Source organism: Pyrus communis, chromosome 1 (assembly GCF_963583255.1).
Source record: "Pyrus communis chromosome 1, drPyrComm1.1, whole genome shotgun sequence".
Lineage (NCBI taxonomy): Eukaryota > Viridiplantae > Streptophyta > Magnoliopsida > Rosales > Rosaceae > Pyrus > Pyrus communis.
This window is the reverse complement of record NC_084803.1, coordinates 7,160,665-7,188,646: the sequence shown is the minus strand read 5'-3', so window position 1 is coordinate 7,188,646 and position 27,982 is coordinate 7,160,665. Positions and strand designations below refer to the sequence as shown.

General features: G+C 38.4%; 2 protein-coding genes, 1 long non-coding RNA gene and 1 other non-coding gene across 4 annotated transcripts; 2 read left to right on the top strand and 2 right to left on the bottom strand.

Annotated features, from left to right (window-relative positions):
• Positions 1-527: 527 nt before the first annotated feature.
• LOC137746617 (pleiotropic drug resistance protein 1-like) lies at positions 528-9,049 on the top strand. The gene is made up of 24 exons (XM_068486628.1): positions 528-541; positions 1,730-2,020; positions 2,567-2,687; positions 2,819-2,907; positions 2,985-3,069; positions 3,165-3,324; positions 3,426-3,502; positions 3,648-3,701; positions 3,885-3,975; positions 4,043-4,344; positions 4,451-4,732; positions 4,957-5,273; positions 5,362-5,522; positions 5,613-5,716; positions 5,823-5,979; positions 6,052-6,263; positions 6,378-6,710; positions 6,858-7,148; positions 7,239-7,322; positions 7,408-7,541; positions 7,704-7,931; positions 8,018-8,189; positions 8,433-8,687; positions 8,792-9,049. Exons 1-24 carry the CDS (start codon positions 528-530, stop codon positions 9,047-9,049), a joined length of 4,272 nt encoding a protein of 1,423 aa, XP_068342729.1.
• Positions 9,050-10,318: 1,269 nt separating this feature from the next.
• On the bottom strand, positions 10,319-13,130 carry LOC137712736 (probable protein phosphatase 2C 22). Its single transcript, XM_068451886.1, has 4 exons — positions 12,491-13,130; positions 12,033-12,239; positions 11,579-11,790; positions 10,319-11,069 (listed from the first exon to the last, which is right to left on the bottom strand). Exons 1-4 carry the CDS (start codon positions 12,641-12,643, stop codon positions 10,505-10,507), a joined length of 1,137 nt encoding a protein of 378 aa, XP_068307987.1. The 5' UTR covers positions 12,644-13,130; the 3' UTR covers positions 10,319-10,504.
• A 1,830-nt stretch (positions 13,131-14,960) lies between these two features.
• Positions 14,961-15,704, top strand: LOC137719901 (uncharacterized). The gene is made up of 2 exons (XR_011066469.1): positions 14,961-15,165; positions 15,278-15,704. It is a non-coding gene; the product is annotated as an uncharacterized lncRNA (long non-coding RNA).
• Positions 15,705-23,146: 7,442 nt separating this feature from the next.
• Positions 23,147-23,218, bottom strand: TRNAE-UUC (transfer RNA glutamic acid (anticodon UUC)). Its single transcript has one exon. It is a non-coding gene; the product is annotated as a tRNA-Glu (tRNA).
• Positions 23,219-27,982: the final 4,764 nt, after the last annotated feature.

The window sequence follows — 27,982 nt, the reverse complement described above, 5'->3', positions numbered from 1 at the left end:
AAATTGTACATTCTTTTTTCTATCACATAGGATTAGTGTTTCACTGATTTTGATCTGGCCTCGCATCATCACGTTCTGAAAGCATTTTATCATGGAAGCCCCACCAGCAAGCAAGCACCACAAAGAATCTCCCGGATGGGTCATCTCCAATGAAGAGCTAGATGCCATATTTAGTAATAAAATTGATAAAATCTGTCTCTAACCAAAGGGTAAAGGAAATCAACCTAAAAGAATCAGACTAAGTTTGGCATGTAGTCTCATGGCAGGCTAAGTTTGATCTAAAAAAGTAATAAAATATAGCCCTCATGGTTGGGGATGAAATTTTTTATCTTTAACGTCATCTTTATATATTAATTTTTAGAGAGCTACGTTTAGCCTTCGTGATTAGAGATGACCTTATTAACAAGGGGATGACATTGTAGCTGGTGCTAAGTGATGACATAGTTAATTGGAAAAAAAAAAGAAAAGAAAAGAAAATATACCGATTAATCGTGCTTGTGCTATTTTGTTGAAAGATTACATTTATAATGGAACTCTCAGAGTCTCACTCCTCATCATTTTAGAAATTGATCAAATCTAGCTAGCTGGGATATTAAGCAACAGATTCATACCACGTTGAAAGAATTATTTCATCAAATCAATTTGTTCATTAATTGCATAATAACAGGAGACGGTGAGGATGATAAGTCTTGGAATTAGCATGTTTGATTCAATAAACAATCCTGTAGTTTCACCTCTTAATTAATTAAGCAAATGATCATTGTTTTTTGTTTGCTGTGTAAGGAAACTCCTGCAGATCTGATCTGGGGCTGTTTCTTTTCGTTTTGATCGTAAACTCTATTACTTAAATCTGTGCAATCGGTGGCACATAATTTTGAGTTCTTGGATCGTTCAATATGCACGCTAATTAAAGAAACAAGGCTTCTTACTCTACTGTCCTTGCTTGCAAATCACAATGTTCTGCTATATCTCTTAACTGTAAATCAGAGTATTCTTAAAGAATACAAGATTCTTATATCGGAAAACAATATAAATTACAAGATGCAATGAATAGTTAAACACCAAAAGATAGTGTGACAAAAATTTCACACATGGTAAAATGTAAATTACGTATCAAATTGGTATAAGCATAAGACTAACGTTTTTCCTTTTTTCTTTTTAAGACTAAAGTTTTTTTTTTATTTTTTTTTATTAGGAAATGTTGCACTATTATTTGTATATACATGCTTCAAGTATAATCTGTATCAGTTAGTGCTACGATCTAGTTATATTCTTCTTAACTTATAAATGAGAAATATTAAGTTCAAAGTTTCAAATCTCTCATGTATAACGAGTTTGATAAAGTAAATTATTCTGCCACCTTTTATTTTATTTTATTTTATTTTTATAATAATTATATCGTTGCATTATAAAAGAATAAAATACAAGTCCAAAGTCTCACTTCTAGTTTGAAGTTCGTATAAATATTATGTATCAAACTCCCATACCCACCCAAGGGAAAGAGATAGCTGGTATGACACATGCGTTTGGTCATCTCTGTGTCCGTTCATAAACCCTGAAAGCCATTTCAATTAATATCTCAGCTATTCAGCTCTGAAGTCCACGAAATACAATTTTATTTTGCATGTAAGTGTGGGAAAGCTTGGTGGGTTGTGTTTGGAATTTGATTTTATATGATAAGAAATTAGTGCAGTAGTTGAAGTGAAGGGACAATGAGCAATCCTGGGAGTGGACGTAGCAGCTTTGACATGTGGAGAAACACTTCCATGGAAGTTTTCTCCATGTCTTCTCGTCACGAAGAAGATGATGAAGAGTCTCTGACATGGGCTGCCATCGAGAGACTGCCTACGTATTTACGCACGCGGCGAGGTCTGCTTGCGGAAGAGGAGGGCAAAGCTAGAGAGATTGATGTGACGAATCTGGGATTACTAGAAAGGAAGAACTTGTTGGAGAGACTGGTGAAGATTGCAGAGGAAGATAATGAGAAGTTCTTGTTGAAGCTCAAGGATCGCATGAACAGGTATATCAATTCGACTTTTTCTCACTTTTTTTTAGAAGAAAATATTCTAAACTACAATAACTTACAGTTTATAGAGAAAATCATTTGAACTGATAGTAAGGGTTAAATACCGACCAACTGGTTTAACTTACATCTGCATTTGACTTTTTCTTTTTCATTAACTTGTTCATGAATTGGTTGATAATTTTGTGTTGGAGAATATGATCTTACATCTGTCCCATGCAAAATAATTTACAAATAAAACATGGGAGATCCCACAACTAATAACACCGAGACCTTTTTGTGTTAAACACCTTATAATAAATGATTAAGTTGGAACAATATCGATGATATTGGTGGAGCGTATAGAGATCATTTTGTGTTCGGTATGATTGGAAAAATAGTTCGTCATTTAGTATTTCTTGAACTGGTGTGTCGATATTACATTTAAATTTTTTTGGGGACCCCTGTGGGCGGTTGCACCTGGGACCCTTGCTGAATGGCCCTAGAAGAAACTCATAACTTATTTGGAGCTGGTTTTCTCTGTTTTCCAAAATTTACACTCAGAGTTGGACTTGAATATCCGACAACTGAAGTCCGGTTCGAGCATTTAAATGTTGAAGCAGAGGCTTATGTTGGCGGTAGGGCATTGCCTACAATGTTCAACTTCTCCATTAATATGTTAGAGGTAATTCAACTTTTGAATCAAACATTTATATTCGTTTTTTTATTTACAAATTTGTGCGGTTTGATTTTGTACGTAGCAATTCAACTTTCTCTTGTGCATCACATTTTTTTTTTTTTTTTTCCTCTCTGAAGTTGTTGTTGAATTATCTCCATATTCTTCCAAGTCGAAAGCAACAATTACCAATCCTCAATGATGTTAGTGGAATTATCAAGCCAAAAAGGTAATTAATTAGGCAATATTACTGATGCAAATATTTAACTTACGGTAGTTCTCAAATTTATGGTCTAATTTGCGCAGAATGACACTGCTTTTAGGCCCACCGGGCTCTGGAAAGACCACATTACTATTGGCACTGGCCGGAAAACTTGGTAAAGATCTAAAAGTAAGCATATTACATTTACTTCTATCTAATCAACTTACTGTATAGCGTTAACTTTTGTGTTATGGCTTCACGTAATTGTTTGTAATAACTTGTAGCTTTCGGGGAGAGTTACATACAACGGACATGGGATGGAAGAGTTTATACCAGAGAGAACATCAGCTTATATTAGTCAACATGATCTACACATACCGGAATTGACAGTGAGAGAAACGATGGCTTTTTCAGCAAGATGTCAAGGGGTCGGGCCACGTTATGGTCAGTTAAAATACAGTGAAATTTTACATGTCTAACTTATTGATTAGTTTGAAGTATATTTCATGAAAATCAAAGTTCATTTGCGTTGGAAACACTTTCAGAAGTGCTGGTAGAATTATCAAGGAGAGAGAAGGCCGAAAACATTAAGCCGGATCCTGATCTTGATGTTTACATGAAGGTATGAGAAACGGAAGAGTACTGGAGGAAAGAAAATTTTACTACTTTCCTTGTAAATGTTTCTCCTTATAATTCATTTATATCAGCAATTACGCACCTATTTTTAAAAGGAAAATTTATTTTCCGGTGTTGCTTGTATTTTACAGGCAGCAGCACTGGAAGGACAGGAAACCAATGTAGTTACAGATTACATCATCAAGGTACCCACCATTCTTCTACATTAATGCATTGTGAAAAAATTATTAGCTAGAAGGACCGCGTTTCTTTTACCACTCAATGACCGCACGATGTAAGAAGTACAAATCGACTGGTTGCATCATACGGTCATAAAAATGTGGTCTCTTTACTGTATTCCTTCTGTTTTTGCTAATCAAGTTTTGCAGGTTCTGGGGCTCGACATTTGTGCTGACACCATGGTAGGGGATCACATGAGACGAGGTATCTCTGGTGGACAAAGAAAGAGACTCACCACAGGTAGGTTTGTAGTTCTAGAAGAGACCACAAATTCGTCCCTACCAATTTCTAAATCCTGAAACTGCAGGGGAGATGCTGGTTGGACCAGCAAAAGCACTTTTCATGGATGAAATATCTACCGGCTTGGACAGTTCGACTACATATCACATAGTAAATTCACTCAGACAATCCATCCACATCCTCAATGGAACTGCTCTAATCTCTCTCTTGCAGCCAGCACCAGAAACTTATGATCTCTTTGATGACATAATTCTCCTCTCAGATGGCCACATTGTGTATCAAGGCCCTCGTGAGAATGTGCTTGAATTCTTTGAACACATGGGATTCAAATGTCCAGAGAGGAAAGGAGTTGCTGATTTCCTACAAGAAGTAAGTTAGTCGTACTATGACATATCTTCTCATTTACTTATTTAATTTCTGCAGGAAGATCAGACTTGATAATTACAACTTTTATTTTTTGTTGTGTTTATTATAGGTGACATCAAGGAAAGATCAAGAGCAATACTGGGCTCAGAAAGAGAAGCCTTATAGCTTTGTAACTTCCGATGAATTTGCTGAAGCATTGCAGTCATTTCACATCGGTAGAGAACTTGGCGATGAGCTTGCCATTCCGTTTGACAAGTCTAAAGGCAACCCTGCATCTTTAACAACTAAGAAGTATGGAGTTAGCAAGAAGGAACTTTACAAAGCTTGTATGTCTAGACAAATTTTACTTATGAAGAGGAATTCGTTTATCTACATTTTCAAAATGATCCAGGTAAGTAGAGTATGAGCATGTGTTGGACATTCACTTTAGACTTAAGCCTAAAAATCACAACGTGAATTCTCGTATTGCTTTAGAAGAACAGCTGGAATTCAAAATATGACTTATCATATCGCTTTTAAAAAAAATTGTTCGTAATTCTATAAATGCCAAGTGAAAATTTGGATTGTCAACCTGCAATCAGCTAATTTGAACTCTGGTTTTGATTTTGGTTTCAGTTTAGTTTAATGGCTTTGGTAACAATGACATTATTCTTACGTACTGAGATGCACCGAGGTAGTGTGGAAGATGGTGGCATTTACATGGGATCTTTGTTTTTCACAATGATGATCATTATGTTCAATGGGTACTCAGAACTTGCTATGACTGTAATGAGACTTCCTGTGTATTTCAAGCAAAGGGATCTTCTGTTCTTTCCTGCTTGGGCATATGCTTTACCGAATTGTCTGATAAGGATCCCTTTGACCATTGTGGAGGTTTCTATTTGGGTGACCGTTACTTACTACGTTATAGGCTATGATCCGAGCATTGGAAGGTGAAAAACACAACATAGTAGAAATTAGTTTTAAAATTTTGGCCTCGAAACCATTTGTTATGGAACTGATGAAAGTTTGTAATATCAGGTTCTTCAAACAGTTCCTTTCACTGCTGTGTATTAGCCAGATGGCAAATGGACTGTTCCGATTGATAGCGGCAATAGGCAGGAGCCCAATTGTTGCAAACACATTTGGGTCTGCTGCTTTAGTTTTTGTTTTCGTTCTAGGTGGCTTTATCTTATCTCGAGGTGAATCATTTATACAGATGCATCGTTATCATTTATTTTTTGTTAACTTCTTTTAGATTTGATGGTAAAAAATGCCCCTTTTGTTACCAGACAATATGAAGAAATGGTTGTTGTGGGGGTATTGGCTCTCACCGATGACATATGGAATGAATGCCTTGGCCATCAACGAATTTCTTGGAAAAAGTTGGAGACATGTGAGCATCATTTTTTTACTGAGATGAAGGGTTAGTACATGAGAAAAAAAATTAACAAAGAAAAATGTTAGCTAAAATGTACGTGTGTACAACATTTGGATTATAGGTTCCTGCCAACTCCACAGAACCATTAGGAGTTCTGGTCCTGAAGTCTCGAGGGGTACTACCAGAAGCGCGCTGGTACTGGCTTGGAGTAGTAGCTTTACTTGGATTTATTCTTTTATTCAACTTCCTTTTCACCTTGGCACTTCAGTATCTTGATCGTAAGTACCAACTTTGACATTTTTCTTCTCATCATTGGAAATGTTCTAACAATCACACTAAATTTCCTGTAGCCATTGACAAGCCTCAGGCAGTAATGTCCAAAGAAGCCTTGGCAAAGAAACTTGCCAAGAAAACTGGAGACACCACCGAGCTTTCATTGACAAGAAATGAAAGTCAAGAGAATATGTCTGCCAATTGTACCAGGAAGCGAGGAATGGTTCTTCCTTTTGAACCCCTCTCAATTACATTTAATGAAATCAGATATGCAGTTGACATGCCACAGGTATCTTTTCTGTTTTTGTAAAGGTTGCTGATGATGAGGGGCATATTTATTGAAGTGCTTGCTCGTTTCTTCTAGTGTGGAATGCATTTACATACTTGCTATGCATTCTTGCAGGAAATGAAAGCTGAAGGCATAACTGAGAATCGACTAGAACTTCTGAAGGGTGTGAGTGGTGCCTTTCGGCCTGGTGTCCTAACAGCCCTAATGGGTGTTAGTGGCGCAGGAAAGACTACTCTAATGGATGTCTTGGCCGGAAGGAAAACAGGTGGATATATCGAGGGAAACATCAACATATCTGGATATCCAAAAAATCAAGAAACATTTGCTCGCATATCCGGATATTGTGAACAAACAGATATACACTCTCCTCATGTCACGGTTTATGAGGCTTTGGTTTATTCAGCATGGCTCCGGTTACCACCAGAGGTTGATTCCCCAACCAGAAAGGTATACTTTCAAACTATGTTTTTCTTATTGGGGCTTGAGACAGATGATATAATCAATGTCAACCAAAAGCTAGGTTGCACATAATTTTCATTCATTTTCTTTCTATCAAGTCAAATCATTAACCATAAATTTGCTTATTGGTTGTAGATGTTCATTGAGGAAGTTATGGAGCTTGTGGAACTGACCTCAATAAAGGAAGCACTTGTTGGATTGCCCGGAGTGAATGGTCTTTCAACTGAGCAGCGTAAAAGGCTAACAATTGCAGTAGAGCTTGTTGCCAACCCCTCCATAATATTTATGGATGAGCCAACCTCTGGCCTTGATGCCAGGGCAGCAGCAATTGTAATGAGAACAGTGAGGAATACGGTGGACACTGGGCGAACTGTAGTCTGCACCATTCACCAGCCAAGCATTGACATATTTGATGCTTTCGATGAGGTTAGATACCTTTTTATGCTTAGGATTATACAAGTTGAGTATGTTGCTTGGTGTAAAAAGAACTGAGAAATTCACTATCCCACATTGCAGCTGTTTCTTTTGAAACGAGGAGGCGAGGAAATATATGTTGGGCCTTTAGGCCACCAATCTTCCGACTTGATCAACTATTTTGAGGTTAGGCTTAATACATACTCAGTAACTATACCATCTGAAAATGTTCTGCTCAACTGCTAACATAAAAAAGTTTTATTTCATCAAGGGAATTAGTGGAGTATCTAAATTACGGGACAGTCACAATCCTGCAACTTGGATGTTGGAGGTTACTTCTGCAGGACAAGAAGAGGCTCTCGGGGTTAGTTTCAGTGACATATATAAGAACTCGGAACTATACAGGTAGGATTTCCGTATAAGTTTGAACTTTTATTTATCAGCTTCTAGTGTATTATTAAACACTGAAGGGTGACGAATTGAAATTGAATTCATGGAAAGCCAAACGATCATGTTTTTTTGCTACACGTACGTTCAAGTTACAAATACCGTGTGTCGAATGTTTAGGAGCAATAAGGTCTTGATCAAGGAACTAAGTACTCCACCACCAAATTCAAGAGATTTGCACTTTTCTACACAGTATTCTCAGTCGTTCTTCAACCAGTGTATAGCTTGCCTATGGAAACAGCATTGGTCTTACTGGCGAAACCCGTCATACAGTGCAGTGAGACTTTTGTACACTGCTATGATGGCTTTAGTATTTGGGACAATATTCTGGGGTCTTGGCTCCAAAAGGTACACAGATAGTGTTAATTACTTTCGAGATATTTCTATATATGTAAGGTATGTGACGAAACGGGGGAAATTCTTGCGAAATGCAGGAATAACCAACAAGATGTTCTTAATGCAATGGGTTCTATGTATTCTGCTGTTCTCTTCATTGGGGTACAAAATGCCTCAACAGTGCAGCCAGTTGTAGGTATTGAAAGGATAGTATTTTACAGAGAAAGGGCTGCTGGAATGTACTCAGCTTTTCCATATGCCTTGGGACAGGTATGTTACCAAGTTTGGCGAAGCTTGCTTTTCGCCTAGTGATTTCCAAACTTCCGTTTTTCTACTTATGTACTCCTCCCCTTGTTTCTGTCCCTTGAATCTCGTTTGATTTATTCAATCCAAAGGGCTAGAAATAAAGGGAGTAGTGCTGGAGGAGAGAAGGGAACTGCAAATCCCTTCTGGAGGGCAGATGATACTTTCCAATCTCTAATCATCCAACACTAATTCCAACTTTTATTGTAGATAATCATTGAGCTTCCATATACTTTGTTCCAAACTATCATCTATGGGCTTATAGTATACACCATGATCGGATTCGATTGGACGGTCAGCAAGTTCCTTTGGTATCTCTTCTTCATGTACTTCACCTTCTTATACTACACATTGTATGGTATGATGACTGTGGGCATTACTCCCAACACAACCATTGCTGCTGTAGCTTCCTCAGCCGTCTACCCCTTATGGAATGTTTTTTCCGGATTCGTCATTCCAAGAACAGTAAGTAACGCCTTAACACATTGTAAATGATCACTTTGCATATTCTTGTTCATTTGATTGAACATATCGTACCATGACTCAATATGTTGGTTTTTGTGGCACAGAGAATTCCGATATGGTGGAGATGGTTCTACTGGGTGTGTCCGGTGTCGTGGACTTTGTACGGATTGCTTACTTCACAATTTGGAGGCATCAAGGATACGCTTGATTCGGGTGAAACTGTTGAAGATTTTATAAAGGATTATTTTGGCTACAGAGAAGGCTTTCTAGGTGTTGTTGCAATTGTCCATGTTGGGATTTCAGTGCTCTTCGGATTCATCTTTGCCTTGTCAATCAAGGCATTGAACTTCCAGAAGAGATGAAAACAAACCTTATACATGTATATGTGAATAAATTGAAGGACTAAATGATTTTTAGTTTTGCTCAGAGTCCACGAACATGTCCTACAAATTAATGGGTGACTGGAATTAACGTCCTTGGGTTTAGGGTTTAGGGTTGCTTCACACTTTTGTCGACATAAAAGACACATTTAATTTGGGTGAACCAGCTGTGCCTGCTTATGGAAGACTACTTAAGGAGTTAGTTTGGGTATAGAAAAGGAGTTTGTGGGGGTGGAGTTTGAATTTTTGTGCTGTTTAAGGTTCATCTCTGCCTTCTCAGTCAAGGCATATTTAAATTAATTATTCTCCAGTTAAAAATGTAAGATATGAATCCAATAAACCACCGGAACCATCTTCCGACTACCCTTTTTTCACAGGTGCTATCTTCCAACTACCATATCACCACAAGGACTATTAATTCAATTAAGCCTAAAAGTGGCTCTTAGTATTATGCGATTAGAACATGTAATTCCAAAAAAAATTGAGAATGTTATGCAAATAAATACCTATGATTCTTTTCAGATGATAGCAAGCAGAGAGCGTTCGTCACTCCGAGTACCATTCATGCAGCATTGTTATTCAAAAATATTATTGGGTTGTTGAATTTATAAATAAATAAAAAAAAGAAAAAATACGTAGAAGAGTACACGATGATTTTATTACACTGTGGTAACAACTCCCATTTTATTTTGTGCATATAATGGGAGGCTTGGTTTTGTCTATCCCTCACGTAGGAGAAAACTAACATAGTAAGATCCCATTTGAGAATGCTTTTATAGGAAACACTTCCACTTGGTAAATTCCTCATGTCTCAAACAATTAAAAATTTGAAAAAATCAAAGCACTTGGAAGTCCTTTAAGAAGCACCTAGTAAGTGCTTGATTGTACTACAAAGCGCTTTTAGAACCCAAAAACTTTTTTCGGCCAAACGGTTTCAAAAGCGATTTCTACCACTATATAGGTGCATTTCCAAAAAACATGTAATCAGCTTAACAAAGAGAAAAACTTACACGACAATGGCCTCCTGTGGCAATTAAATAAAAACATGTGAAAGTTTTTGTCCGTATGCCCTAGCTTCATTTGCGCGAGTACACCGCATGCCATTTAAGTTGTTCTCAAAAAGGCTTACAAGCAACAATATAAACGCAAGATAACCAATCATCATGTCGTTCGAAAGTGGGCGCCCATTAGAATAATGATGGTAAGTCATGAACAACTACTTCCACTGTAAATTCCATCAACTATTTAAAATCATATCAAGGACTGTCTACACGAGTTAAATCAGAGTTATACAGGGACAACAAATTAGGTTACCGACTTGGCCGCCGCATATATTACAGTTGGAACTCGAAAATCTCAGTAAAACTACAATGGAAAATTTCAATTAGACAAACACATGATGTAGAGGGGAAAAAGGGTAAAGCATTCGACATTATCTCAAGTTTTCAAGTCATCCAAGAAGCTCTGCAACTCCCTCAAACCTTCAGCCGAAAAACTCCTCTGCACTCTTGAGCGAGGGGCAATCAAATTAGGTGGAGGCTGTGGTTGGAAGCAGACGACGACAGCAGCTAAGTTGTCCCCGCTCTTCCTCTTCAAAGCCTCATCAACCAAATCCTTGCTACACGCGGCTGGGTCATTGTGCTCCTGAAGCCTCCGACGAGCAAAATCCACAGCATTTTGACTCCTGAACACATCCCAGATCCCATCACAACCAATGATAAGGAATTCGTCCTCCTCTGTCAACTTTGCGGTCATAAGTTCCGGCTCTGCACTGAGTGGCCCACCCTCCCTGGCCTTCATCCCTTCCATATGCCAGTCTCCCAAGGCACGAGCAACGTTAAGTTGCCCATTAAGGTAACCATCATACACTTGTCCTCCAGATGCCTCGATCCGTTGCTTCTCTTTGCTGCAAATTGGTTTGTGATCTCTTGACATTTCAATTGCTTTTCCACGGCGGCACAGCACTGCTCGACAATCTCCAGCATTTGCAACCACCAACAACCTAGCAATAGAAACTAAGATCAACATATGACTAATCAATGACACACATCTCATGGTACATCTGTAATATTTCAGGACATACATAAACGGGTTAACCAGAGAAGACACAGATCGAACCACAATAAATCAACTATACACGTATGCTTGACCTTAGGTAAACACTAAACAGGTCAACTGGATCATAGTTACCCACACCCATAAGAAGAAACTAATCTCAACAGAATATTACTAGGCAGCCTAAACTTTCCAAGTACTCTAATTAAGTCCGAGCTTGCTTCAGAAGGCAGTAGACCAACAATTACAATTTAGGGTAACAACCCAATTATGCTTTTAGTGTCATTGATCTACATTGAAACAAGACAACAATTCATTCAAGGAAAAAAAAAGGGAAACAAACAACAAACAACCACCACCAAGCCTTATCCCACTAAGCGGGGTCGGCTGTCTGAACAGTCATGATACATGCATCAATAGTTCCAAGGTAGAGAAAACGAAAAAAAAAAATCCAACCTTCCAATGAGAAGAGCTGTCAATGCAGTGGTACCAGAAGCAAGTTTGGCATCCAAGGTGCAAGCTTCCTCAAAGGCAGTGTCAGTATGCAGAAATGCTGAAGTGACAACCCGTTCAATATCTGTAGGGAAGTCTTCATTCTCCAAAATGAACTTCGGCAGATGGGATGAAGCAAAATCAGCCGCATGCTTTCCTCCATGTCCATCAAACACCTGAGCAACCAATACGGTAGGAATGTTCAATTAGGAAATTCTAAGGATATATTAGCTAGCAAGTGCAACACATATAGTTATTGTTCCAAATATATGTTTTAATATCAACAACCACCACAAAAATCTACCTCTAAAGAACTGAGGCATATAGTCAACAAATGAAAACTAAACAATTCAGAGTAGAATGTTATTGCACAATGTGTTAGGAAACTCGTAAGAACATGTGGAAAGACGATAAATACCCCATAGAAGGCGCTTGGGCCATCGGTATGATCCTTGAGCCCATAATCGTCAATAAAATTGTCCACGCAGACATACACATCTTCCATGTTTGGACGAGACCCAATGTCAGCCCATGCTCCGGAGCGGACAATTGGAATGAAATTAGATTCAAAGTCCTCTGCTTGAACTCCCGGCTCAACTTTGATCTCTTTTGTTTTCGTCTTCATCTGCAAAATCCCATTCACACATTCAACAATTGCACCAAGACCAGAGAATTTATATTCGACAATTTAATCGCTACGAAAACAGATCTTCAATACTCCGAAAAACAGAACTACTCATAGCAAGTAAGCTTAATTAATCAAAATTCTAGAAGCCATTTCTACATAATTAACAGCTTAAACATACAATTAATCACTGATCATCTAAGAAACCCAAATGGAAAAAATGCAGAAGCAGAGGAATGAATGAAACATACAAGAGACGGGTGTCGAACGAGTGATTTCTTGCACGGCACTGGAACGCCATCGGCGGGGCTAAAGCCACACTGCCAGTAGGCCGCAGCGGTCGAAAGAGGGTTCGGAGGCCGACCCTCGCTTGAGCTTCCATTCTCCACTTTACTTCCCTCCATAGTTCTCAACCATCAACATCCTCTGCCCCCACCAACCCACCAAAATTCAAGTCTCCAAAATTCGGAAAATTTTCTCAGAATGCGACTCACTGAGTCGGTCACTGACTTTGTTCTGCTGAAAGATTGGGGCTTTAGCTGAAATGGCAATCTGGGTCTGTGCTGAATTTAAAAAAAAAAAAAAAAAAAAAAAGGGTTTTTGGTTGAGAAATGATTTGGGATTATTGAAGGGATGACAAATCAGTCGAATCCAATGAGAATTGCCCTTTCGGAAACGAAAAGGGATTCAATTTGGTTTCACAATTGGATTTGGGGATTTAGGGTTTTGCAAGTGCAGGCATTGAAAAGGATGGAATTTTTGTTTTCTGGGAAGTAAGTACAAGAACAGGGTTTTAGAGAAAGAGAGGGAATTAGGGCTTTAGAGAGTGACGAAATCGCAGTGAAAGCGATGCACTGTGAGAGATTTTGGGCGATCTACACGAAGACACTGGTTTCTGCTGAATGCTGAGATCTAACTGGTCGGTTTCTTAGGGGGAGGTGAAACGGCGTCGTACACGGAGCAACAACTGCGTTTTGTTGACTTTGGGGCTTGATAAAGTCACACGCTTTGGTCATTTTCGAAAAATTAGATATTTTTGAGAAATAAATATCTAAAGTAATTTAATTAAAGAAGTGAAGAAATATTAACAGCAAGGTAAGGACTAATGTGTCAGGATGTTGAATTCATGGCGTCCTATTAATAACTACCTAATTTTTGGTGAGATTCTGTGTACCTACCTTGAGCATTTTTATTGTCCTTTACAAAGGGGATCTTTCAGTAGTTTTGACACGGCAGTCTATATTTTTTAGAGCAAAAAAAATTCACAGATGCATTTTAACCTTTCACTAGTCATCATTGTACAATTCATCAGTATAAAAAATCAGATATAAGACGTATCGTATGAAATACGAGTCTCAAATTCATCACTACTAATCCACCCTTAGGTGGTTATACCTACCTTGAGCTTTCAAGTACTTGAAAAGTAAAAATTAAGGTCAACTTCGCCACTTTTAGTTATCAATTGTTGGTAAATATGTTGGCTGGCAAGCACGACAAACAACAAAATAAGCACGTGAATTTGACAAACTTTAATTTGACAAGAGAAGTGTTATTGGCACTTTAAAATTTTTATTCTACACTCTTTATAAGTGTATTTTTATTTCCAAATATATAAAGTTTGGAGTGTAAAATATGATTTTTCGAGTACCAATAACAATACCCATTTGACAATTAATCAGTAATGTTATGTAGATTAAATTTATAGACTAAATGATATGTTATTAATAAAAAATAAGTACGTTAATCAATATTTAAGTAATAACTCAATCATCAACTTTTATGTCATTTAGTTTACAAAATTTAGTCCACATATTTAGTCACCCTAGCATTACTAATCAAGAAAACTAGTAAGACAACATTCTTTGAAAGCGTCCCCTTTAAAGAGGAACTGCAAAAGAAGTAAATAGTGACCATTACAATAGAGACTATGCACAAAACCACCTGCGAAGTTACTAATTGCATTAGAAGAGGCTACACCATCTTCATCGTAAGACACGAACATAAACACACAAGCCCCTATAAGCAAATCTAATTGGAGCAAAAGATGCACTGATGACTAAAAACTTATCTCGCAAAAATCAACTTTCAAGGACCAAATTAAAAAAACTAGAATTCATTATCTTGAAGTTTATTTTAGCCAGAAGCTCCTTGCTTTTGACATGATTTTTTTGCAGACATAAAAATACTAGTATAATTTGTTGATTGTTTTAACAATATGAATGATGAAAAGATTAAACAAATTTGGGGTCATATGATAGTGAAAATAAATTGGTAGCATTTGCTGTAATTGGTCCAAAGTCAAAATAAGGTAGAGCACTCAGCTCTCCAACCAAATACCAATGACTCTTCCGATGAGACTTTTTGGATGCTTCCTAGTACTCGCTAATTCAATGTTTCAAATGTTAGATCTTTGTTTACCGAGTACGCTGGCTTAATTGTCGGCAGCTTCTGCTGAAAGTGAGAGGCTTTGCATGAGTAGTTAGTTGATTCTTTTGGGTGTATCTGCAGAAAAAGAGTATGACAATATGTATATTCTCTCTCTAACTGATGAACAGGAAACTCAATCCCACACGCGTCTCCAAGAGAAAAATCGTGGTAGAAATAGACGGCAAGCAACTATTGGTTTGTGATAGAGGGTCCAACCCCACGTGGAGGGTCACTTTGAGGTATTTGTCTGGTACTACCAATTACTCCATCTCGTTTAACCAAAACCCACCTTCCTCTTTCGATATATACATGCTCCTTCTCCTTCTTTCATTGTTAAAATTCAGAAGGAATAGAGAAAAGAGAGAGAGAGGACATAGAGAGAGAGAGAGAGAGAGATGACTGTTACAAACTTCAACTGCTGCCTCAATCCGCCACCTTCAAATCAAAACCATGGTTCAAGCCCTTCTTTGCCCTCAAAGCAAAATCAAGTACCTGCATGGTATGTGCAATCAAACCCCAATCTCATGCCTCGTATTTGTATGACCAATTGAAAGTTATTTATGCATGAGGAGGTCATTTGGTGTTTAATCATGTCAAATATTTGCGTGTAGGAACAAAAATGATCATGGATCATGGGCTAAACGATGTGTTGTAGGCATGAGTTGCATCATGATCGGATTCGAAATGGGCAGCGTAGTAAGTAACCAAACCCATGAGGCCATTGCTAAAGTTATGCCTTTGCCGTTGGAAATAGCAACATCAAGTGACCAGAGGGTCGCAAAATGGAGTGAAAAAAGAATGTGCCCACAGTGGAGCCCTAACTCACTGGAGACCATCGTGCCGGAGAATCTTCCAAGGCCGTCTGCTCGAAGAAGATGGGAAACCGTCGGTTTTTCTAAGGATGCTCCGGCGGTTCAAATGGTTGTTAGAAAAGGTGGCAACTGCTTTGCTATGTAGATTTGCACTTTGATACATCATGTATATGCACCATATGTATAACCAAATACAGAATCAATGAAGATCACCAAATTATTTCTAGGCATTTTAGTCATTTTAATTATGTGTTGGATTCTTCTTCTTGTTGGATCTAAATTGGAAACTTCGCAGTACAATATTGTGTAGCAGTACATGCAGTACAAATTTTGGAAGTCTTTTGGAAGAAAAAAACAAAAACACGAAAAAGAGAAAAATAATTAGGAATCAGAGGTGGCTCTCAAGGGGTCAGCTATTTTGCCTACGACCTCAAATGGTTTTTGTATGCGCATTCACTACAAGGGATTTTTCGGCTGTTAGGTCGTAGGTCAAGATTCAAACTCTGACGACCAAATATTTTTGTGTGTAAAATACACTGGAGCATAATAACATTTCATTCGAACATATTTTCCAGAAGACCATGACAGAAATACTATGTCTTAATTCAGTGTCATCATATAGTACAAACTGTCACTTCCTCTTCTCCGTATAGTTATGTTGCCGCCACGTCGAGCTCGTGAGTTCATAATTTTCTCTAAGTGAAAGAGTTCGACTCTCGTTATCATCTTTTTCAATTGAATGACTACCAAAAATGCACTTTGGGATCATTTATCCTGCTCAAGTACTAATTGAGCATGTTAAAGATTGTGAGAATCAGGGATGAGGATTTGGTCCTATAGTACATATATGGGAAGTATTTCTGTATTATTTGGTTTCTACTTTTATAAGTCAACATGTAATTACCTAGTTTAGCATATACTCGTGTATATAAGTATGAGTTGTAAACCTTATTGAATCAATCAATCAAAACAATTGGTTGAAACCAAATTGGTTTTCTACATGGTACCAAAGAGATAATCTTGGGACCGAAGAAAATATCAAAACCCTAGCCGCTCACCATGGCAGAGAACAATGACAAACTCAAGCCCTCTGGTTCAACCGAGGCAACCACATATGATGTTAACCATTCTTATTACTTGCATCATTATGATCAGCTGAGGATGATGCTCGTTTCTCAGCCGCTCACTCCAGATAACTACAACACATGGAGCAGGGCGATGATGGATGCATTGAAGGCCAAAAACAAACTTCGTTGATGGAACCTTCAAGAAACCAAAACAGAAGGTCGATGTAGCAGACTTACATCAATGGGATCGATGCAACGACTTGGTTAAAACATGGTTGGTGAACTCAATATCATTAGAACTTCAATCGAGTGTCATTTATTATGACCTTGCGTGCCAAGTTTGGGAAGACTTGAAAGAACGTTTTGCCCAAACGAACAATATGTGGTTGTACCATATTGAGAGTGCAATTCACGATTGCATTCAAGGAACAATAACTGTAAGTTCCTATTTCACCAAACTCAAGGCGTTGTGGGATGAGAGAGATGTTGTGATCAGCCTACCAGATTGCGACTACAACACTTTGCAACATGTGTTGGCATTTCAGCAAAATCAAAAGGCCATTAAGTTTCTCATGGGACTTAATGAAACATTCAGTGTAGTGAAGGATCAGATTCTATTGATGGATCCACTTTCCCCCGTCACCAAGGTATATTCCCTTGTGCTACGACATGAGAAGTAGCACAACACCACTACCGGAAAGGCACCGGTTCAAGAGGCTGTTGCCTTTGCCACAAAAGGACCAGACTCTAGCAAGAAGAGTGCATATATGAAGTGTGCTCACTACAACAAAAGCAATCACACCACTGAGGATTGTCGAGCTCATTTAAAGTGTGATTATTGTGGCTGGAAGGGTCATGCAATGGATTATTGTCGAGAACTTAAGAGGGTCGATCCAGAACAACAAATGGGTCATTCTAAACAGGAGCGATCAAGAGGTAACAATGTTTCAAGTAACCTTGAAAGGCAAGAATTGACAAGCTCTTTTCCCTTCACGCCTAACCAATGCAATCAAATCATGACCATGCTCAACAACAACAAAGCTAAGGTGAACAACATTGGTAAAAATTCCTCTATGAATGATCTCTCAGGTAAAGCATTTTCTTTCCTCTATGAATGATCTCCTCACATACCTTGTTGGCCTCTTTTGTGTCTATTAGAAATAAGACAATAAAACTGCCAGATGGTTCTTATACCACTGTGACACATAGGAACCATGAAATTTTCCACAGATTTTGTCTTACATGATGTTCTTTGCATCCCAACATTCCAACTCAACCTAATTTCCATCAGTAAACTTGCATATCAGTCATTGTGTATCACCATTTTTCTAAGTTATTTTTGTGTGATTCAGGCTCTTCATTCGAGGAAAATGATTGGGACGGAAACTAAACGAGAAGGCTTATATTTTTTGGACGACATCAATAGAAAAACAACCTCATCAACCTATCATGTTGTCAAGAAAACATCACCACACCTTTGGCATCAACGCCTAGGGCACCTCTCTGACCAATCCCTTCGACATACTTCACTTCCTAATAATGACATTAGTTCTTGTGTTTCCAATAATTGTTTTGTGTGTCCTTTAGCCAAACAAACAAGATCTCAGTTTCCATTAAGTGAAATTTCAACTATTATGCCTTTTGAACTACTCCAAATGGATATTTTTTTTTGGGGGGGGGGGGTGTTTCGTGTTGCTTCACTCACTGGCGCATAATATTTCCTCACAATCATTGATGATTACACTCATTGCACTTGGATTTACTTAATGAAGCACAAATCTGACACACGTCATTATTTGACCAGTTTTATCAATCTTGTTGAAAATCAATTTTCTCATAAAGTGAAGACAATTAGGAGTGACAATGGCCTAGAATTTAACCTCACTGAATTCTACTCGACAAATGGCATTTTTCATGAAACAACATGTGTTGCCCCCCCCCCCCCCCCAAAACAAAATGGGGTGGCTAAGTGCAAACACCGTCACCTCCTCAACATTGCCAGGCCACTGCTCATTCAAGCGAATTTGCCTACCAATTTATGGGGTGAAGCCATCCTCACAACAGCCTATCTCATAAACTGTACACCCACCCCAGTCTTGCATGATAAAACACCTTATGAACTTTTGTTTCACAAGCCACCTAAATATTCCCATTTGAAAGTTTTTGGCTACCTATGTTTTGCATCCACGAACGTACACCATCCATCTAAATTTGATGCTCAATCCATACCATGTATATTTATTGGTTACCCCTATGGCAAGAAAAGATACAAAGTTTATGATCTCAACACACGAAAAACTTTTGTCTCCTGTGATATGTTCTTTCGTGAAAATACATTCCCTTTCATCCAATCTTCCGCACCATACTTTGATCCAAACACACAATCACCATTCCAACAACTACGTATCATGGTTGATCCCTCTTTTGATCTGTTAACTGATCCACTCACAACCACCACCATAGAAGAACACAACGATACCTTTCCAATTACCGACAATACCGTCAATGCCCCCACTTGCCTCGCCAAATACCAATAACTCTTTTTCACCTCTTCCTGGTCTCGACAATGCACTACCTATGCTGACACAACCATCCAATCATGCCTCCACCCGAACCACTAGACCACCTTCATACCTACAACAATTCATTGTCGATGTCAAGTTGCCTTCTCGTCCCCCTCAATCATCGACTTTTAACGTTGGATCACATAAAGGTAATACTTCTCACCCTCTATCTCAATCCTTATCATATGATCATTTATCTCCCACTCACCGTGCCTTTACCACCTCTCTTTCCATTGCCAAAGAACCACAAAGTTACTTGTAGGCTATTCAGGATCCTAAATGGTGCCAAGCCATGAGAGATGAGATTCATGTTCTTCAAGCCAATAACACATGGACTCTCCAACATCTCCCTCCCGAGAATAATCCCATTGGATGCAAATGGGTCTACAAAATCAAACTTAATCTAGATGGTTCTATGGAACACTACAAGGCACTCTTGGTCACCAAGGGGTATACACAAGTCGAAGGTCTTGATTACGAAGAAACCTTTGCTCCCGTTGCTAAGTTGGTCACGGTTCGGTTATTACTTGTTGTTACCACAGCTTGGGGTTGGCATTTGTACCAACTTGATGTTAATAACGGCTTCCTCCATGGCGACTTACTTGAAGATGTTTACATGCAACTCCTATCAAGATATGGACGAAAGGGGGAGACATGAGTATGCAAACTTCAGAAATCTCTTTATGGACTTAAATAGGCTTCGAGACAATGGTTCCTTAAGCTTTCTTCTACGCTCAAGGCCGCGAGTTACCGGCAATCTAATGCGGACTATTCTTTGTTCGTCCAATCCAAAGGCACAAGTCTTACTACTATCCTAGTATATGTGGATGATGTGATATTGGCAGGTAATGATTTGTCGTTTATTGTTAAGACAAAAGAATTTTTGGCTAGCAAATTCAAACTCAAGGATCTAGGAAAGTTGAAGTATTATCTGGGCATCGAAGTTGCAAGGTCATCCCAGGGCATATCATTGTCACAACGAAAGTATGCCTTAGATATATTGGAGGACACTGGTTTTCTTAGAGCAAGACCAGCTCGTTTTCCTATGGATCAAAACTTGGCACTCACGCAGACAGATGGTGAGTTGCTGGAAGACCTATCCACATATAGAAGACTTGTTGGTCGTCTAATTTACTTGACAATAACGTGACCAGACCTTGTTTATTCTATCCACATTTTGAGTCAATTTATGGATAAGCCCAGACTACCTCACTTAGATGCAGCACATCAAGTTTTGAGGTACATAAAGGGGACACCGGGGCAAGGCATCATGTTTTACTCCACAAGCTCGCTTCAATTAAGAGCATATTGCGACTTTGATTTGGCAAAATGCAAAGATACAAGAAGGCCAGTCTCGGGCTATTGCATCATGCTTGGAGACTCACTTATATCTTGAAGGATAAAGAAGCAAACCACAGTAGCAAGATCAACAGCGGAGGCAAAATATAGAGCTATGACATCTACATGTTGTGAGATAACTTGGTTGAGGTATGTGCTTAATGATCTCCATGTTGATCATTCACAACCAGTTACTTTGTTTTGTGATAATCAAGCTGCACTTCATATTGCATCTAACCCCGTGTTCCATGAGAGGACGAAACATATCGAAATCAATTGTCATTTGGTTCAAGAAAAGATACAAGAAGGTGTTGTCAAAACTGCCCATGTACGAACTCTACAACAATTGGCAGATTTATTCACCAAAGCACTAAGTATCTCCCAGTTTGAATTAGCAAGTTGAGTGTAATCAACATACACTCCAATTTGAGGGGGAGTGTTAAAGATTGTGAGAATCAAGGATGAGGATTTGGTCCTATAGTACATATATGGGAAGTATTTTTGTATTATGTGGTTTCTACTTTTATAAGTCAACATGTAATTACCTAGTTTAGCACATACTCGTGTATATAAGTATGAGTTGTAAACCTTATTGAATCAATCAATCAAAACAATTGGTTGAAACCAAATTGGTTTTCTACAGAGCATGTGTGCGAGTGTGGAGCTAGTTCCGTAATTGAAACCTCATTTACTGAGGATGAAATATTTGATCCTATGGTTGCGGGCATATTCGATCTACTAGGAAAAAATGTTGGTTCCGAAGGTACCGGAAGAGTGATGGAGTTGCTACTAAGCATGAGAATAACTGAAATCATGTGGCCTATCAGTTTTATTGTGTTGCAAACATAACAATCCAACCTGAATAATGCATCTCATTGCTTCAATATTTGAGTCAGTCCTCAAGGTTGGATCCATAAAATTTGAAGTTGTCCCTTCCCTCCAAGTTTTCCATGCCTGCATGATTTATGAACAAGTGAAAACAAGATGAAACAAAGTCCGAAGACACTTAAAAACCATGAAGCCCCCACACTTTTTTTTGTTTAACTCAAATAGATAGCCTACAAGTAAGGAATCATATCCGTATAGAATTGAGAATCTCCTTAGACTTTTTTTTGCAGAAAGAATCTCTGTAGACTTTACTTGCAATCCAAGACACCTAATAAAGACTAACCAGATCAACGAATCCATAATGCATTATGAGTTTAAACCCTAACCTCAGGTTCGAGTGACGACTGTGATCAACCACACTTAAGTTGGATTTCGTTGAATAAACTCCAACATTAATGTATCTACAGCTTTGGTGTGTTAGTAGCGGAAACAATAACGTGGACGAAAAATAGCTCTTTCCATCGTGGAGGGAATGAAAAGTGATAGACTATTATACTGCAATTGAATGCTAGGGGAAGTATGAACAATTTATATCTGTACATTCACAAATCGTGCAGGTATGGAAAGATTGGAGGGAAGAGACAACTTCAATTGCAATAGATGATAGATCCCGCCTTAACTACTACAAGAACTGAAATAAAAAAAAATGCAATCTTATTTTTAATATGGCCAAATTTTTTTCTTGGACTTTTTTAACGTAACCTTTGTGGTGAAAAATTTGTTAATTAAACCTCTGTGATAAGCGCTCTAGCAATTACAGTTCAAATATTCAAGTGTCTGTTAGTCTACCGTCTAATATACCTGAGCCTCAATGGTTTATAGTCGTCATGCCAGAATCCAAACAAGTACTCCAATAGCCACAGGCGCCCCACGAATCAAACTCAACACAGCATACCTGGTTCCTGCACTAGGCTGTGCACTAGCCACGGAATCTTTTGCATTAGGGAATACCGGATATATCACACTTGCTGTTGTGCGATCAGCGGTCTGTAATACTCCAAAAAATCTCATTTTGGATCTCATTGCCACTCCAGAGGGTGGATTATATCTCGTTTGCTCAATGGGTGGGCAAGGTTGCTGTAATTCTTGTATTATATCTGTTTAATTACCACGTGATGGAGCCTTCGTTGGAGTATTATACATGAGATTGTTAAGTAAGTGGTTGAGAATGAGGACAATATGGATAGACCTCTACTTATAAAAGAAGAATGATCAGGTATTGGAGACAAGAAACTTATAATTCCAAGTGACTGTTTATTGCTATGGTTTTCAAAAACATCTCAAGTTGTAAATGATTTTAACGGCGATTGCGTCGTTGACGAAGTCGACTATGCTGTTGGATACGGCAGCCCCCTTGGCACTAGACATGATTGTTGAGAGATTGAAATCCCTTATCACATGATGATGATGATGATTATCTTTCTTCTTCAAATATATCTTCCTTGTGTTTTTTGTTATGCAGTAAGATAGATATTCGTCTAAACGATTGTTGTGAGACTCACGTGCATATTGTGATCAACGAGTAACAAAATTTATAATTTGTATCTCAATTACCAATGGAGTTCATCACAAGTTAAAAATGATGTCTAACCACATCGATCACGAAATTAGCCTTTTAATTCCTGTATTTACAATTTGAACCTCAATTGCCAAAGAAATTCATCACAAGTATGTAATTAATAACTTTTTCACTACAAAAATTACATTAAAAATGACATCTAAACCACACGATCACGAAAATTGGCCTTTTAGTTTCTGTTTAATAGGAGGCAGATTCACCGAGAAGCCAAAAGGTTTGTTAAAGAAAAAAGTTCCGTTGCCGGGAATCGAACCCGGGTCTCCTGGGTGAAAGCCAGATATCCTAACCGCTGGACGACAACGGATTTATAGAGAAGAGCATAAAGTAAGAATATATACCTGATGGGCCAACTATCGTTTCATCATTTATTGTCATGCTAGCTAGCAATTCTCTCTTATTCCCAGTATATCACAACTAGCATTTTTCATGAATGGATTTGACATGTCGGTCATTGGGTTGGAGCATCACGAGAGCTGCTCTATCAAAAAAAGGGAAAACGAGGTTTTTTTCAATCCAAACAAACGGTACATAACAAAAGTCACGTGCTTTAATTCTCTCCTTGGTGAGAGTTCTTTCTCTCTTCTCTGAGAGTATTTCTCACTGCCTGTAAGCTCTTCAATCTTGGGTTTTTCTGGTGGCTTCAGCCCTAGCTTCGACTAGGGTTGGCTGTCGTGTCTTTTCTTTTTTCTTTTCCTTTTTCTCTCCCTGCCTCTACTGTTATCTCTTCCCAATTTTCTCTCTGGTCTCCCATGTTACTCTACTCTTGAAGGTATACCTCTTCCCTGCCTCTCTTTGACACGTCCCGATCCCGATATTCCCCGAATACCAGAATAGGCACGTGCTAGCCGACACCCGAGGGTGACGAAAACCATTTATTGAGTGCAAATGCTGAAAATAAGCGGTAGATAAGGCTTATAAATATTTTAAAAAAAAATAATGAATATGCATTTAACGAACGTGTTTAGAGTACACAACTAACTAGAACACTAAAAGAAATAATATAAAATTGAATGAATAGAAGAATGGGTCCTACATCGAGAGGACTCGAAGATACCAATACGGAAGTGCATTGAACCCTTGTATGCCTCGTTTCTTAGTCCTGAAGGGGGCACAAAACAAACATGAGTGGACCAAGTTGATATATATATAATAAAACAGTTATCAACGTGCTAACTCCCAGGTTTTATGAAAACACATATATATCATCATAAACATAGATTTTTCGAAACCTAGCATGTTGTACAATGTCTCAAATCATAACTTATATATATAATAATCACTAGTGAACGTCCGATAACCCCCAGGCCCCATTCCGGCTCCCCGTCTCTGAGCAGACAGTCAGAGGAAAATACACTCCAGGTCTCATGCCGGCTCCCTGTCGATGTGCTAATAGCCAGAGGAAAAACACTTCAGGCCCTATGCCAACACCATAACCGTCGTCCGAGATGGACCGGAATCTATCCCTTCGTCCCGTAACGGAATAAGGACCACTAGGTAAGTACAAAACCATTGAACATATATATATTGAAAAGCAACTTCATATTATAAAGTCATCCATCATCTATACTATAAAGAGGTGTTCTAAACATGTTATAAATATCATATCGTCATCCATCAAATATTCTATAAGAACACAGGTTATAGGAAAAATGGTAATAATTCAAACTAGTCTCAATAAGCATGTTATCTCATAAAATATAGTCATCAAATCATGTTTTTCATGTATTCATTTCTACTATCAAAAAATGCATTTTTAAAAGGGGTCCATTGACAGATACTTAGCCGCTGAAGAGCCAAGCAAACTAGCAGAAACAAAACGCCATAATAAATTGCCCCTAAGCACATAAAGGGTACATTTAGTCAAACTCTACTCAAACGACTTATTTTGGGAAAACAGACATCGGAAATGGGTTCAAGATGTCGAAATTAGCCTAGGATGGGTCCCGCACGAAAACCCAAAAAGTCAACCGTCAAAGTCAACGTTGACCAAGTCAATAGTCAGACCTGATCAAAGTCAACGCATCCGGGTCAAGGGTATTGGGTTGGACCGGGTTGGGTCAAAGGGTTTGGACTTAGGTTTGGGTTCTAATGGGTTTGGGTTTTAAAAGGAATTGGGCTCGAGTCACAAAGGCCAAGGTTTTGGTTTGAAATGGAGTTGGGTTCTGATGGGTTTGGAACCTTAGCTGGGCCTAAGGCTTGGGTTTAGCCCTAAAGGCTTGGCCCAAGGGCTTGGGTGCCCAAAGGTCTAGGTTGAGGGGGGATTTCAGACCACCTTTTGGCCAATTTAGTGGTTGATTTTCTAAGGCTCATAACTTAATCGTTACTCAACGAAATCGAATGAAATAAAAAGGAAAGTTGTAGTACTCAGTGAGAGGAAGAGATTGATACCTTGCACGCCGGCCAACTCGCCATGGTTTGGCCGAAAATTTTCTCGAAAAGGGCGATGCTCGTAGGAAAATTTGGAAAAGCTACTCCAAGCTATTTTCTGCGATTCAAACGTATACACAACTTAAAACAAGTTTCGATCTAACCCTAAAACACATCCCAAGGGTTTCTAGAAGCTTACCAATGTCGAAAAAATACGAAACAGGACGGAAAAGATGATGAACAGTACCAGCCAAAAGGAAGAGAAGAGTTTGTGGTGTTCTTTCTTTGAATCTTAGTTCGCAAGGGTGATAGTGATGGTGTTGCAGGTAGATAGTAAGGGTGTGCGTGTGGGTGGATCAGAGGGTGAGAGGGTTTCGAGAGAGAGAGAAAGGAGAGATCACAGAGGGAGAATGAGAGAGAAGAGAGAACTGAGAGAGAAGAGAGAGAGACTTTTCAGAAAAATAAAAGAAAAGGGAAGGGAACCGGGGGATAAATCAGGAGGTGGGCCTCTTGGGCTCACCAATTAAGACCCAAAAAATCATTTTTAAAAGGAAAATATCCCCAAACTTAGTGAAAATACAAAAATACCATTTTTGTTCCGTAAATCCCGGGACGGGTTGTTACACTCTTCAATCCGATTGTCAACCATGTTTCTTTCTAAGATTGTGTGTCAAGTTTCGGCGGTTGCTCCGACTCGGGTGGTACAACCACCACCACTTTCTCCTTGTAATTTATTGATTTCGACAATGTCGTTCGTGGGTATCCACAAACTTCATTCTGATAGTTGGCTTCGCTCACTTGGCTGCCGATTATCCCTTGTTTATGGCTATGCTCTTGTAGCAACTTGTGGTTGGAGGTAGCATCTATGGAGGCGTACTAGACGGAGGAGGGGAATTGGCCGTTAGACCTATTTCAAAGGGTGGAGATGGCGGTGGAAGCTTTTGGCAGAAGCTGTGTAGTTTATAGGCCTTTCTGTTTTTGTTTCCTTTAGCTTTAGGCCTTTTTGGTTGTATTTAAAGTGTGTGTTGGGCCTTTGTTATAAAATGTGGTTTTTGTAATAAAATTTTCTTTGACCAAAAAAAAAAAAAAAAACCGGTGCATAATCTACCCTAAATTCAACTACAAGGAGGAAAAGAGCTTGAATTGAGACGAAGTGGGTAAAAGAGAAAGCGGTTGTATGCCCCAGGATAATCCACCACTGCAAAAACAAGGTTTCAGTTACTGGATCCCCACTACCGCTAGCTAGTGCTTGATGATGGAAAGTTGGAAACTGTATATGTAAAGTGCTATGCTGTAAATCAGCACCATTTTGGTCCAATTTTGTTTTAGGTGATGTTCTTTCATTCTTTATCCCTTATTCCTCCTCAAGCCATAAATAATCACCGCACAAGATGGGGAAAAAATTGTTATTTATGTAAGAATTTCATCGTCCTGTTTAGTATAAAATGATATGCAATCAACTCCGATAATGTTCTTTTTTCTGAATCAATCGTCCTCTAAATATCTCCCTTTCCCTATTAGGCTGTTAACATCCATCAAATTCTTCATTCGATATTATTCTTAAAGGCCATCCACAGAATAGCAACTTTATTTTTCTTTAACATAACAAAATTGTTCTTATTATACAAAAAATAAGAGGGCGCTTTGAAATATAGCAACTTGTATGATATGGAAGTGTGGAGTCACAGTGGTGTCTCGAGAATTTCAATTTTTACCTCTTGTGACCAAATTTGACGTAACGTGATATAATGAACAGGAAATCGATCGAACGAAATACCCTAAGCTAGAATATATGGGTAATTTAGAAAAGCCTCAAAGTTTACTATTGAATGATACTAAAGATTACAATCCTAACACCCTATAAGTTGCTTATATAGCGTCTATTAACCCTAGATTATCTGGGGATACAAATAGGAAACAAATTAAACATATAACTAAAAACCTTAAAGGTCCTAAAATCTTGAAATTCCATTTTTGGGCTAGTATATTAACGACATTTTCCCAAAAATGCCTCTACATCAAGGCAAAGCACTAAAGGGATTGTAATCAAATTAGGATTTGATAGTATTTTAATAGACTTTAAAATCAGAGTGTAATCAATTAAGAGTTTGAAAGAGGATTTTAAAAGATTTGAAAATCATGGTGTAGTCAAATTATGATTTGAGGGGATTTGAAGAATACATCCAAATACATGAGTAGTCAATTAAAATGTTAAAAAATCCATACAAATCTAGGTATAGTGGGAATGCCAAAGATTTGCTAGGATTTTTATAAATGAAGGATTTTGATGGATTTGAGGGTGGGAAGTATAAATACAAAATGTCATCAAATGTTTGGTTCGTCACATAGTACTCTCTGAAACGGCGGGTCATAGCCCAAAGCGAACAAATGAGCCAAAATCTACAATCCTCGCTGCCTACTTTACGTCCCTCCAATTATTCTTTTATCATAAGATCAAAACTAGAATTACAAAGTTTATGGGCTAATTAGACATCCAAAACATGTGCTTAATTAACTTCATTTTACCTCAGCTTATTTTCTCTCCGAGCTGAAATTTCAAAGGTAACCAAAGAATAATTTTCAACATCGCATACATTTCTGACTAGCAATTTGTAGCAAACACACTACTAATTGATACAAATTTGATAATTATCAAAAACAACAAAACAGTGGTCAAATCACCAGGCACATGGTAGGAGAT